At 54.4% G+C, this 13,284-nt stretch overlaps 1 protein-coding gene across 1 annotated transcript in view; it reads right to left on the bottom strand.

Annotated features, from left to right (window-relative positions):
• ABCA2 (ATP binding cassette subfamily A member 2) overlaps positions 1–13,284 on the bottom strand; it is a 68,066-nt gene that overhangs the window by 32,746 nt on the left and 22,036 nt on the right. Inside the window, exons 9-20 of the mRNA XM_025203008.1 lie at positions 12,614–12,936; positions 11,282–11,441; positions 9,767–9,895; positions 9,058–9,225; positions 8,501–8,597; positions 7,655–7,828; positions 7,389–7,491; positions 6,603–6,717; positions 4,165–4,355; positions 2,017–2,167; positions 1,125–1,329; positions 319–483 (exon numbers count right to left, since the gene is read on the bottom strand). Coding sequence (XP_025058793.1) covers positions 319–483; positions 1,125–1,329; positions 2,017–2,167; positions 4,165–4,355; positions 6,603–6,717; positions 7,389–7,491; positions 7,655–7,828; positions 8,501–8,597; positions 9,058–9,225; positions 9,767–9,895; positions 11,282–11,441; positions 12,614–12,936 — 1,981 coding nt within the window. The remainder of the gene's footprint in view (positions 1–318; positions 484–1,124; positions 1,330–2,016; positions 2,168–4,164; positions 4,356–6,602; positions 6,718–7,388; positions 7,492–7,654; positions 7,829–8,500; positions 8,598–9,057; positions 9,226–9,766; positions 9,896–11,281; positions 11,442–12,613; positions 12,937–13,284) is intronic.

Genomic DNA, 13,284 nt, shown 5'->3' with positions numbered 1-13,284 from the left:
GCTGAAAGTCACTTTTCCCCGCTTTGTGTTCTCTCTTGCCCTTCACCAGATCCACTCCATTCTCTGCTGCCTTCTGTCAGAGGGTTCCTTAGGGCCTCACACCACCTCTGTAGTGAAGGGGTCTCCTAACAGCCACCCATTCAGGGAAACAGAAGCCAAGGAGGTGAAACCAGAGTACAGGGAGATGAAGTGACTTGCCCAGCAATGGCCAGCAACACAGGGGCAGCGTTGGGGACAGATCCTGGGGTCCCTCACCACATTTTCACCACTGGAACCAACCTCCATCCCAGGTTCTGCTCCCCCTATGTCCATACTTACCCAGTCTCCTGTTCTCCATTGCACAGGCTTGATCCTCCTCCATGATGCTAAGGCGAGTAGTTCGTGACCAGGGCCAGGTACACTCCCAGGTTTCGATCCGTCCATTCCCAAGCCAGTAAGACTTCTGGAAGGGAAAGTACCAGGGCCGGGGCAGGCCATACATGCCTGCAAGGCAAACCAAGCCCGGAAAATTAGAGGTGTGCTGCTCTTCCAGAACCACAACTGAAAGAACAGCACATTGTGAGGTGGCCAAGAGGCATCATAAGCAGATCTAGGCAACAGATTCTAGGTAGAAGATGCCTATTCCTCTCCCTAACCCCTCAAAAACAAATCTGGAGTGACTGAAAACTGAATTTTTGTCAAATCTGTCACACTGTTTCAACAACAACAGAAAATCCATGCGCATTTAAAGAGCCCAAACATCTCAAGGTTATATTTGGGATTTACCCAAATTTCACCTGTGGAGAAAAACGAAGGAAAAATAAGAACCTGAAACAGGAATCTTAAGTTACAATTCAGCCAAAAAAACAACAAATTACTTCTTCCTGAAAACTTGAGCTGCACAGCAAGGAGAGCACCACAAAAAGGCACTGTCACCTGTGGGGCACATTTGCAGAGAGATCCTACACAACTGCACAAGTAAGTACAATCCCACCCGTCATGACCAGAATCAGCTTCCTCTGTGCTCATATCCATTGAAGGAGGCTGCTAAAAGGTAGATCCAGCGATTCTAGCGGCATCTCTACATCTTGCTCATAGCTGGGTAGCTACAAGCCTCTCCCTGCAGGGGGAGTCCCTGCCCGTACCTGGGTGCACTGCTTCAATGTACCACGTCAGCACTCCATACACCACGGTGTCAATGATCAGCATCATCATGGACAGCAGCAGGTTGAAGTCGTCACCTTCCACAGGAGACTGGCTGAAGGTGTGCCACTGGATGCCCACACCAGCCACTTCATACAGAGCAAAGTACTTGGAGCCCAGCCCAAAGGCTGTGGTTGACATGAGGGACTGAGGGGAGAAGAGAAGGAGGACATTAGCCCAAAAACTGGTCACCTAAATCCTGCACAGAAACCACAGACTGGTGCTGTGTTGCAGGGAGAATGGAGACAGTGCTGCTGTCTACACACAGGGCCTTAGCAGTTCACAGCTAGACTCAAGATGAGAAAAATGTGAGGGGCCAAGGAGTGGTTCACAAGGGGCTACGTCCTACTGAAGAAAGCCAGTTTTCCTACACCTGTGGAACACAGGGAAGAGGGGTGGGGTTTGGTGTTAACGAGGCCCAGGATACCACCTCAACCAAAAGGGAAGAGGCTTCCTACAACGCTTTGCTCTTCTTTGTGACAGGGCAGATACAGGCCAAACTTTGGGGATGCCCCCAAGACCTTCCCTGACAGCTCCCAGGTCTCAACACATGGGAATCTGCAGTCATGAGCCCCTGGGTCTTCCCAGTTCTCTGCCCACTTGCTACAGTGCAGCCCACTCTCTAGGGGTCCCCGACTACTCCAGTGACTGGGACTGGAGGAACAGACAGAGCTCTCTAATTGGGCAAGAGACAGCTATACGACTTGGGGTGCAGGGCACAGCTGATCTCCCACTGGGAGAGAGCAGGCATGGAGAGCACTGCCTCTATACCCACCTCATGGAGCCTGGGCTCCATGGGGAGCTTATGAGCCACCATGACAGCCTGGTACTCACTGCAATGCACTTCTCAAAGGCCGTGATCTTGTCATGAGCCACTTCCTCCCGGATGGCAACGTACATGTAGGGGACGTAGCTCAAGAAGTAGATGATGCCCCCGCAGGCAGATGCTAGCTTGGCCTTGGAGTACAGCACAGATACCAGGAAGCTGCCAGGAAAGACATTGTTATCTCAGCTGCCCCAGAGAGAAAGGACATTGGGCCTCTTCCACACCACCCAACTTCCCCAGGTGATGCCCCCTTCCCAGACCCTACCTGGGCTCCAAGGGATTGGGTGGAAGAAAGGATAGTTAGTCTTCAGTCTTACTTTGACGGCCTTGAAACTCTCCAGTTAGCTACACAACAGGCACAGCATGGAGTGGTAGAGCAAGGTGCACTCACCCAGCCCTGAACAGAACCCTCAGGAAACAGCTGAGAGAAGCTAGGGGATCTCTTTCACTAGGGGGCTTTCTAGAGGTGGATGGAGAGACGTCTGTATGGGATAGTTTAAGAACAAGGACATCCCTTCCATCCCTATGAGTCTCATGCCCTGGAGACACCTGGGCAGTTTAGTCTCCATGGGCCATTCAGCTCCCAGCCCCTTGGCTGAGCCTAGAAGGACTCACAAGGGAACCCAATGTGTGTGCAAGACAGATCCCTGCCCCTGGCAATAGCACTGGACACAAGCTGGACAATGGCAGCTCACCTCATCACTATCAGGTCCTGATACTCTATCCCTTCACCCTAAAGTTTCCATGGAAACCATCCCAGAGCAAATACTGGTAGGAATTAGAAAAGGAGTGCAATGAGTAAGGGTGGAGTAGGGAAGGTGCATCGAGAGGGTTGCCTCCTGTCCTTGCTTTGCCTTCCTCTAGGCCAGGAGTTGGTAACCCCTGGCACACACGCTACAGCATGGCACACAAGGCCATTTTGCTTGGCATACCACAGCCAGCCCAGGCTCAGGGAAGCTGCCACCAGCCACGGAACTTGAGCTGCTCGCAGGAGGTGATGGGGAGGCTGCAAGCCTTGCTGCAAGCAGCCTGGGATCTGTGGCAAGCAGCAACTGCTCAGAGTGTGGGCCAGATGTGGCAGGTAGCTGGGAGGCTGCAAATGGTGCACCAGGGTCTGAAGCCCCGGGCCCAACTCTGTGGCCAACAGTGGTTGCGCATGTGCCTTGGGATGCAAGGCTGGAAAGGGGCCAGAGGCACTGCAACCGCACACCTCAGGGAGCATAGCGGGGAAGGGGCCAGGACTGCACTGCCAAAAGAATTGGGCCCCTCGCAGCTCCCCCTCTTTCCAGCCTGGCACACCAAGTCCAGCTTGCCGGGTTTTTTGGCTCTCAGCTAAAAAACTTTGCCGACCTCAGCTTTGGCAGTGGCATCTGAAGGGCTCTGCATGTTCTAACCAGAAGTACAAATGGAGATTGCTTCCTTGCAATCCTCAGCCCTGGCAAGAGTGTCAGCCTGCCCACACCCCCCCAGATCCTGCAGACATCTGCGTTCTTCCAAGCGCACCCACATGCGGCACAGGAATACAACAGCCTTGTCCATCACACAAGACTCATGCTCGCCCCATCAATACCCTGGGTTGCTCATTAAGGCCAACTAAACAAGTGGCCAGTGTTTCTTTACCCACACATGTTGAGCAGGGGTCTCCTCCAGTTACACGGGGGTAAGTCAGGAGGAACTCCATGGAAATGACATCTTCAGGCCTCCAGCCTGTCTGTTCCACCTCCAGCTGCCAGACAGTCCACCCCATTGCTGGGCGCATATGCAGGTGAGGAAAGTATTTGCTAGTCGTTCCCTAGTTCTGCTGCTGGGGTCAGAGCCTTAGGATTCTTGTACCAGGGAAAGGTCTAGTTGTTGCTCCATGATCTCTTGTTGCCGTGTCCATCATCATGGGACCCACTGAGAACAACCCTGGGTGGCCCTGTATGGTTACACCTATGGCTAATCCCACTCTGCCACCTTCAGACATTCTTGGCCCCAAAACTCTCCAGGGGCAGGCAGCATCAACATCAGCTCTACTGCATCCCCAGATCCAAAGGCCAGTGCTGGCTGTGCCTCATGTAGCATGTCCCTAGATGCCTGGCCCCTCTGCTTCATCAGCCCAACAGCTACAACCCCAGACTGTCAAATTTTGGCCCTGACCAGCCACTAGAGCTCACCAGAACATGATGGTAGCCACAGCATAGATGGCCAGGAAGAGCCAGATGATGAAGACATCACTGTGCATCAGGACTTTGCCATACTTGAGAATGGCGGTGAGTGCTGTGACAGAGATAGACAGCTGGACAAAGCCGGTGATAAACCAGGCCACCCAGTGCACTGCATTGTTTAAGCCCATCATCTTCATCACCTGCAAAAGACAGTGTCATGCATTATCAGGGCATGTGGCAGCAGGGGTAATTTCCATAGGACAGACCCCTATCCCGCTAGTGGGACTCCTTCCCCAGACGCAGGGTGCCACGATGCCTTGGCTTTGTGTTGACTGGAACCTGTGACCAAGGTGGCAGCTCTGTGCCCAATACCCTGCACAAATCTAAGTAGGGTTCTGCTGCCCACGTTGGTCGGCCCAGGATGAATAATTGGATTCCTTCCCCCTAGTTTGTACAAGTGTCCTGTGCACAGAAAGAGCACTTAAGGCTCAGACTAAGACTTGCTCCACAGTCAGCCATGCCAAGGCATTAGCTGCTTGTCCAAGAAGACCCAGCACTGCTGCTGCCCTATCTTTCAGGTGGCACCAAAACACCCAGCCTGCTTCTTGGCAAAAAGAGATCTGATCACACCAGACAGCCCTTTGGAATCCATGCTGGGAGCAGAGAAGGCAACCATGGCAGCTACAACAAGCATTCGAAAACCATCAGCATGGACCCACAAGAGCTGAAGTGGGTACAGAAGAGATGCTCCATGGGGAGAGAACGCTGCTGCTTTCCCACAATCTCCTGAGGGAAGCTTGACCATCCTACAGTGTGTGAATATGGTACCACCAGAAGCATGGAGATGTATGTACTCCGGTGGCTTGGCCCTGGTACCTGCCATGTGTTGCCAGAAGCTCTGCCAAGTCCACTGCACTGCAGGCAAGAGCAGGCCAGACCAGGCTGAGGGAAGCAGCAGCAGCTACTTCAGAGGGTAGCTAAAGGGGTCCTGGCATGGTCTCCTCTGCCAAACAGCCATGCCCCATGCTGGCAGCACCCTGTCACAGGACACAGTGCATCTGGCTAGTCTGGGCACAGATGGTTTCATTGGGGGTATGGTTTCTCCCAGATCTGTGGCACTCATGCTCCGGAGACAGAAGCCTGGGGAGCAGGAGCTGCATGAGAGCCTTTCCCACAGAAGTGCCCAGCCATCCAGATGTATCCGCTTTGCTCAGTGGAGTGTTCCAGCAGGGGGAAATCCCTCCTCAGCATCCTGCCTCTGATGCACTTGGCAGAGACAGGACAGAGCTGCCCTCTCAGAGATTTACTGCCAGCTCCTCCTGGCACCATGCCTCAGCAGCTTCGTCATGCTCTTGTTAGCCACTGGAACCTCTTCCCTGCAAGCTCCCACAGGCAGGTTTAAGGCTGAGGAGCCAACACCAGCCAAAGAATGAAGCACCAATGTTCTCTGGGAACAGCTACCAGGCGATGGGGGCAGCAGTAGGGCAGGGAGGATGGACGTGGAATCCTAGGCATCCAGACTACAGACCCAAGCAGCTCATCTAACCTATGCCCCTGGTCATCCAGGGCTGCTCTGAGCAGCAGAGAGAAGAGATCCCACCACTCCCAGACAGCCAAGGTGCTCTAGAGATCAGGACTCAGGGCTACATCAGTACTGTTTTGGGCTGCTATTGTAAAGGCAACCCAGAGATGGCAAAAACTGACCCTGCAGGCACTGTCAAGCCCAGATGACCCCAAAGAGCAGTTGCAGAGCTCTGGAGCAATACCAGGGAGGATACTTGTTTGACAAACCCCTGGGCACTGCAGTAACCCAGGTGACTACAGGGCACAACGCAAGAGACAGATCCATCCCTGGTAGTTTCTCACCAGCTCTGAAGGAGTTAACACTGGGGAAGAATCTGGACCGGTGTCCCCCCATGCCCTGGTTCTGAGGCCACAGACAATAGATCTGCACTCACGCTTGCTTGCATCCATTTTACACCAGCTTCAACAGCATTACACCTGGTTTACATCAGGAGAGTCCAGCTGCAGGTTTTACCTGTTATGTTCTGTCCAGGGCCCACAGCCCTTCCCCTCCCTCAGACACTGTAAATGGGAAAATGGCCCCCATTACCAACCCCTGTGCTCAGGACAACAGACCATTCCACCACTGCCTGGCAGCAACAATGGGCTAGATGTGGAAATGTTTTGGGGATATAGCTTCTTTCATTGCAAGGTGGCAACAGGGGTGCAGAGACCAGCTTGCCAGGACTCACAGGACACTGCTGGAGAACCCAACGGCCCACCCCATGCCATTTACTGCATCATTTACTGCATGGGTTTCAGGGTTATGCCCCACCTTCCCCCGCACTGTACGACCGAATGTTCTGTCAGTTGCCCTCCTTCCTCCCCAGTGGGCACAGTGGACAGCCATGGTCTCCAGGAAGAACCCACTTCCACATCCCCACCTCTTTCAGGCGATGCTCCTTCTCTGCCACAATGTGCTGGATCATCATAGCCACCGAATAGACCCAGGAGATCACCATGCACAAGGGCATCATGTGCTCGATGACAAACAGGAAACTGGGGAGAGAGGCAGCAAGGCATCAGAACCCGTCCTGACACCATGAACCCTGGCACCCACAGAGGATGGCAGCCACATGACGACAGACAGCGGGGACCTTGCACCATCACGCTGGGGGGAAAGGGAAAGAATCAGAGTAGGCTGAGTTGGAAGGACCATCAAGTGTGTCCACATCCCTCTGTTGCAGCCCCAATAACCACTCTGGGATGTCAGGGCAGAGATCAGGCATTGCCACCATGCCCAGATAATTCCTTTACAAGCCCAGATAATTCCTGCTACAGTTCACCTATGCTGAGGGAGTTACTGGCATATCTAAGGTCATACAGCAGGTCTGAGAGACAGCCAGTAGAACCCAGGTGCCCTGGCTCCCAGTCCCCCACTTTAGCCTGCAATACTCTGAATGTTGCACCTTGCCCAGGCCATGGTGGCATTTGCTGTATAGTGCGGCATTAATGCAATGAGCAAGGAGCCAGCAATGGGATATTGAGGAGAGCAAGCAGCAGGGCCAGCTTGGCTGGAAGGAGTGCAGATGCCAGGCCTGTTTCCATGAGATCCTAGGAGCACTATCCAGAGGGGCCACCTGTCTTGGAGCAAAGGAGTCATTCTACTCACTGCACCCCAGCCCTGTCCTTGCCCATCATGTCTGTCCCATTCACCCAGCATTACTCACTCATCCCTGGTGTAGCACGGGTAGGGAAACATCTGCACATAATTGCCAGGCTCCACCACGTCATGGCCCACAAAGGTGTTGATAAGGGCCCGCTCCATCATGTCTGGAGAGAAGAGGCCAGGAGATAAGCTACATTAACACAACAGGGCAGCATCACTCAGCAGAGCAGCATGCAGGGGATGTTGCAGTGCACACCCCCATAGCAGGCTGTGCTGGCCTTTGTCCCAGTCAGGGAGCAGCAACCCTACCAAGGTCTGTCTACTCACCCTGGATCCACACAAAGCCATAGAGGAAGTAGAAGCGCCCGCCGGTGTTGGGGCCGGGCCGCCAATATGCCCGGCGGATCTCGTTGGTCTTCTCTGTGAAGCTGGAGTTCTGCCGGATCTTGTACATCACATGTGGTGGGAGGCTGCCATCCTTGTTGGTCTGGAAGATGACGCCTGAGGGGAAAGCAAGAGGTGGGGACATTTAGGACGCTGGAATTCATCCCAGCCAGCTCCATGGTCAGTGTTTATGGGGATGGGAGCAGACCACTGGGGAGCAGGCTCGCATTCCTCCAAGGGCCAAGGTGCAACATGGTTGCCTATCTGAATGGCTCAAGACAGCCAGGGCAATACCCAAGGAGGGTTAAAATCAACAGGAGTCCCTGCTGACACCTACAGATTTGGGACCAGACCCCCAGGGCAGCAAGAGACAGACTCCTCAGCAAGACAGGAGGCACTAGGAATGGGTACTTGACAGTATATGGAGCAGCTCTCAAAGCTTGGCAAGAGCCACTGGACTGAGACCTATGGTCACACCTAGGTCCTCACCATTCTATAAATAGGGAAACTGAGGCACAGAGGCATTCCTCACCCCAGCGAGTCAGTGGCAGAGGCTGAAGATCAAAGGGCCTTTCTGCCTCTAGGCCCCAGAAATGCCCAAATTCAGCTCTGTACATCTGGAAGTGTGGGGAAAAACCTGCCTGGGATCAGGCTGGAGGGAGCTTGAGAATCAGTGAAATGGTGAAGAGACACAAGCTGACAAGGAAATTCAGAGGAAATGAGCAAGGCCACGTGAATGGTGATAGGAAGAAAGGGAGAGGGAAGGAGAGCACAGAGCCAGGGACCTACTGGCAAAGACAGTGACGTTGTCCTGATATGCCTGGTTCAGCGTGTAGTTCACTATGCTCTCCTCATCGGGGAAGCCCTTGAAGATGTCCACACTGACCTGTCAGGAAAAGAAGTCCCATGAGATCCTGCTGCAGCCACAGCACCTTGGACTGATCCCTGCTCTGCAAGGGGACCAGGGCACACCCTTCCTCCCCCTGCCATCTAGTGGGGATGACCCACACTCCACTGCCATTATGTGCAGCCAGACTTCCTGCTGCCACGGCCCTGCATTTCCCATTGGCATGGCACCTTACTAGCAGCCAAAGCAATAACAGCATCTACTATGTGCTCCTGATCTGTCTGATCCCAATGTAATTCACATGCCTGTTACCCAGTCATTTATATATCCATGCCCAGTGAATTACACCCAGGCACATGTTAGTTTGCCCATGCCCTTGGATAACTAAGGCTATTGCCAAGTGCCCACGGGAGCCTGGCTATGGAGACAGCAGCTTTCCTGGGTATGCCTGACACCTGGCAGGCTTAGTCCAGCTCTAGGGAGCTGGTGTTGCCCTCACCTTGGACATGAAACGCATCCAACCACAGGCAGCATTGTCGATGGTGTCCAGCTGCTGCAGCAGGGCACTAGCATTGGGCAATGAGAAGTTGCCATCAATGAAGCTGCGGAGAAGGTCATTGTCTGAGACATTCAGGAACTCGGGGTGTTTGTGCAGGTCAGCAGTGAACTGGAGGTGAGAGGAGAAAAAGTGAGATAGCGCAGACAGCTGGGTGTCCTCCACCCTGCCTCCTCCTGCTACTTCTGGCACAAAGTGGCTGAGGGTCCCACTGCCCCCACTTTGCAACAGGCAAGCTGGGCCGAGCAGGTCATGGGGCAAGCATTCAGTCAGCCTTAGCAACAGCAGGATGGGACCCAGCTAAGATCCTGCCCCCTCCCAGTCCTGAGAGGTCAATATAAAACAAGACACTGGTCAAGCTGCCTGTCACTCAGCAGCAACGGGCAGGTCTGCAGGGTGGGATCCAGCATCTAGGACAGAGATGGCTCTGACACGAGTCCCCTGGGGGAGCAGCCCCCTTTGTAAAACACTCGCTATGTTGTGGCAGCAGTTACTGATGCCAGAAACTGCCTGGATGAAGCTGGAGGCTAGAAGCCAGGGCTGCAACCAGTCGCCTGCAGGCACTTGCACAGATCTTACCACACTGTGGTCTAGCCCATGTTTCTGCCTCATTCCAGGCCCATCCACAGACCCCGCTCAGCATGATCCATACCTGCTGTAGCCAGCGGATCCGTCGCTGCAGTTTTCCCTCCTCTAGGAAGCCCCGGATCTCTGAGGAGATGTTTAGCCAGACCTTCGCATAGTGTGTGACGTTCCCAACGAAGGCAAAGGTCTCGTTGGCCTGCAGCAAGAGAGGCCCCAGGAAGGGTTATATTGAGAGGAGATGTAAGCCGGTAAGCAGCTTCTCCCAGCCCTGCCAGCACAGATCAGACCTGTTTATACTAAGTTAGATCAGTGCAGCTGGATCAAATCCCCAGGGCAGATACTGTCATTCACACATAGATTGTTCCAGTAGAACTACTGCACCTTCAGTTCATGCCCAATCTTGATCCAAATTCACTTTCAGGTGAGGATAAGATCTTACACTGGTCTAACAATAGGTCAGGTTGATTTTGTTCCACAGTCTACTGGGCCAGGTATGCAGCCTTCTGTGACTGACTAACAGCAGTCTTACTGCCTCCTTACTGCCTTGGACCATCGTTTCTGCTGCATTCTAGTCTTTCCACCCTACGCTCTCCAGAGCAGGGTCTTTATTATCCTTCTGTGCACATGCAGCACCTGGTACACACTGGTCCTGGCTTCCAGATGCTACTACAGTATCAATGGTAACAGACCAACCCAAGCAAAGGTTGAACTGGCTTCAGTATAGCTAAGTTTAGAGCCTGCATCAGTGCCATTAGAGCCATTTCAAGCCTATTTAAACCACTGCAGCTTCCCCATCACAGATGAGGTCTTGGTGCTGCTCTGCCAGAGCTGGAGAACTATAGCGAAGGAAATGTATCAGGGCAGGTCATCACCGCTAGGTTGTTTCCACATGCGCAGAGCGGGCACACAATGACACCAAACTAGCATCCTCCTTGTTGGTGACTGCCAAGGACCCTGCCCTGGTAAAAGTACCTCTTGGGGAAGCCAGGCCTAGGAGATGGGAGATGGGCATTGTGGGCCTGCCCTCCTGCTCACCTTAGCAGGGCTGGGACTGTTGGGGTACAGAGGGGCGAATCACAGAGAAAATTAACAGTGGTCCAGAGATGGAACAGACCTACCCCAGACTGGGCTAGCAGCCTCAGGGGCAGGGCTGGAAACACTCACTGCCACCTGCATCTGCTGGTAGATGGTGTACTGAACTCTGCCTCTAGCCCCAACATCACAGCCTGTCAGCTGCAGGAAGAGAAGGGAAGGGAATCCCTCCCCTGCCCGCCCCCTTCCCTCACTGGTTTGTGTTTACTGCACTGAGAGTCTTAATTACTTATTGACATGGCAGAGATCAATGGGCCCCCAGGGACTGATGGGACAGCTGAACAGCCAAGAACTGGAGAAAGAACCATCCATTAAACACAGCTACTTCAACATTGTCACCTGCTGTGAGCTCTTCTCTGGACAGCTGCAAGCTTTCCACCCCAGTTAAAAGGACTGAGACCTACTGGGCCCAAGAGACATGGTGCTTCAAGGCTGGTAGCCTGCAGCTAAGCTGCCCTAAGGGTGCCACCTGAGCCAGCCAGGCCCTTACCTTCAGGATGACCTTGTCCACCTCTGTCCCAACTGGAGCATAGAGGATCTTGGGGTTGCTAGTCATGAGGTGTACCAGGAGCCCCAGGTTGCGCTGCTCCTTGCTGGTAAAGCCCAGAGAGCTCATGTTGCCTTGCTTCAGTGCCTCAGGTTCAATTGTCCTGGAGGAGAAGTCACAGTCAGTCACTTGCTGAAGGTTTGGTCATGGTGTCCTGCTTTAGGCAGTCTATGGGGGAGCCTTGAAACACACGGCCAGTGCTCATGGGGTCCTGATCTGCAGGGGCTGTTCACTCAAGGACAAAAAGACAATGCCCCAGCACCAAGGCCGGAACGGGCTGGCCATCCCACAGCAACGCACCCTGCACAGGGGCTCCTGGACACAACTGTTGTAAGCTCCAAGCTGCATTGCTGGAGATACAGTCAGAGACTTGCTCTGTCCGTCCCGTCCAGCCCCGCACCTCTAACCCCAGTGCCAATGCCCAAGAAGCAGCCACACGGTGCAGACCCAGCTCCTCTCTGTGGGAACTCAGCACATCCCATCCACCCAAGCCTTCCGGGCACAGGTTTCCTCATTTACTGCAGGTTCTTCTCTGAAGGGGCCAGGCAGGGCTTACCATGAGCAGAGCCCAGCCTGGAAGGAGCCAGTGCTTGGCAATCCCTTGCAGGACATGGTAGTAGGGAACTTTCACACCAATTCACAATGCTGGTGCATCCAGAATAGGGCTAGGTGACATGGAAACCCTCCCTCAGCAGGGACCTGGGCATGGTGTGAGGACCCACTGAGGCAGCACATGAGGATGCAGAGTGGCATGAGTCAAGCTTGTGAGCCCTGGGGAGGGAGTGGCAGGGTGGGTGGCTCCCAGCACAGATATTAGTGCAGGCAGCAGGGCAGGATTCCCTCAGCCTGTTTTGAAGGGAAAACTACAGAGAGGGGAGTGCAGTCCAAGGCCCCAGCTGACCTCTCCTGCCTGGACCATGGGGATGGGCAGGACTTCCCACCTCCCACTACTGGGGACAGTGACTTGCCATTGGACAGGGCCCCCTGCCATCCCCACCAACTGTAGCCAGAGCCAAACGGGACACTAGGAGATCAGAAAGGCCCCTCCACAGGCTGGACCCTGTGAATTCCCAGAGGTCCCAGCTCCTCAGGCAAACAGGCTGTGGCCTGGATCCTGGTGGAGGCTGCAGGCAGTCCCAGACCCACTGCTGTCAAATCACTTTGCTCTGATCCTGTCCTCTGCCAACCCAGGCCTCAGCTCCCATAGTGCCCCCTGCCCCCATCCCCGCCTACTCTGCCCAGGTCTGTAGTGCTTTTCAGGAGCCAAAGTCTTACCGGTTGTTCCCACACAGGATGGGCTGCAGTCCTGCCCAGAGCTGCACGAAGGCCGAGCACTGGCCCTGGGGGTTCTCCCCAACTGGCTCGCCCTCACCCTCCTCCACGGTGGAGTTGGTGCCGGCCGTGGAGTTCCCACCCCAGCTGGTGCTGTTGACTATAGGTGGGGGAGTTTTGCTGGCGCAGGCACCCTTAGGCAGCAACTTGGCCAGAGCCGAGAGGATGTCCACATCCTTGAGAACCTTCTCTATCTCCATGAGGTCCTCCAGTAGGGCATGGAGCCGGTGTTGGGCAGCCGTGCTGTTCACCTCGTCCAGCTTCAGCTGCAAAACCAAGGTTGGGAGAGGGGTTAGAGGCTTGCAGGGCTCCCCAGGGCAGAGATGTGGACCTAATAGCTATCACTGCCCACAGACTTGAAATTCAGAGGTGTATATGATGGGCCTGCAGACGGTTGAGTACCTGCCCCATCCTCACTCTACAGTCCATGCAAAAACTACCCCCAGGCCATCAAAACTCAGCACAACTTTGTACCCCCTTCTTCCACTGCCTCCAGTTCGCCCACTGCCCCTCTCCTGCTCCCCAGAGCAGGCCAGTAACCTGTGTGGAGATGCCTGGTTTCCCTGCAACTCTCCCTCACCAAGCCAGGGTCAGCCACTCCCTCATGTCATGGG

The sequence above is a fragment of the Alligator sinensis genome, unplaced genomic scaffold (genome assembly GCF_000455745.1).
Source record: "Alligator sinensis unplaced genomic scaffold, ASM45574v1 scaffold235_1, whole genome shotgun sequence".
NCBI classification, from domain to species: Eukaryota; Metazoa; Chordata; order Crocodylia; family Alligatoridae; genus Alligator; species Alligator sinensis.
Note: the sequence above shows the minus strand (reverse complement) of the source record. Positions and strands in the feature narration are given on the sequence as shown.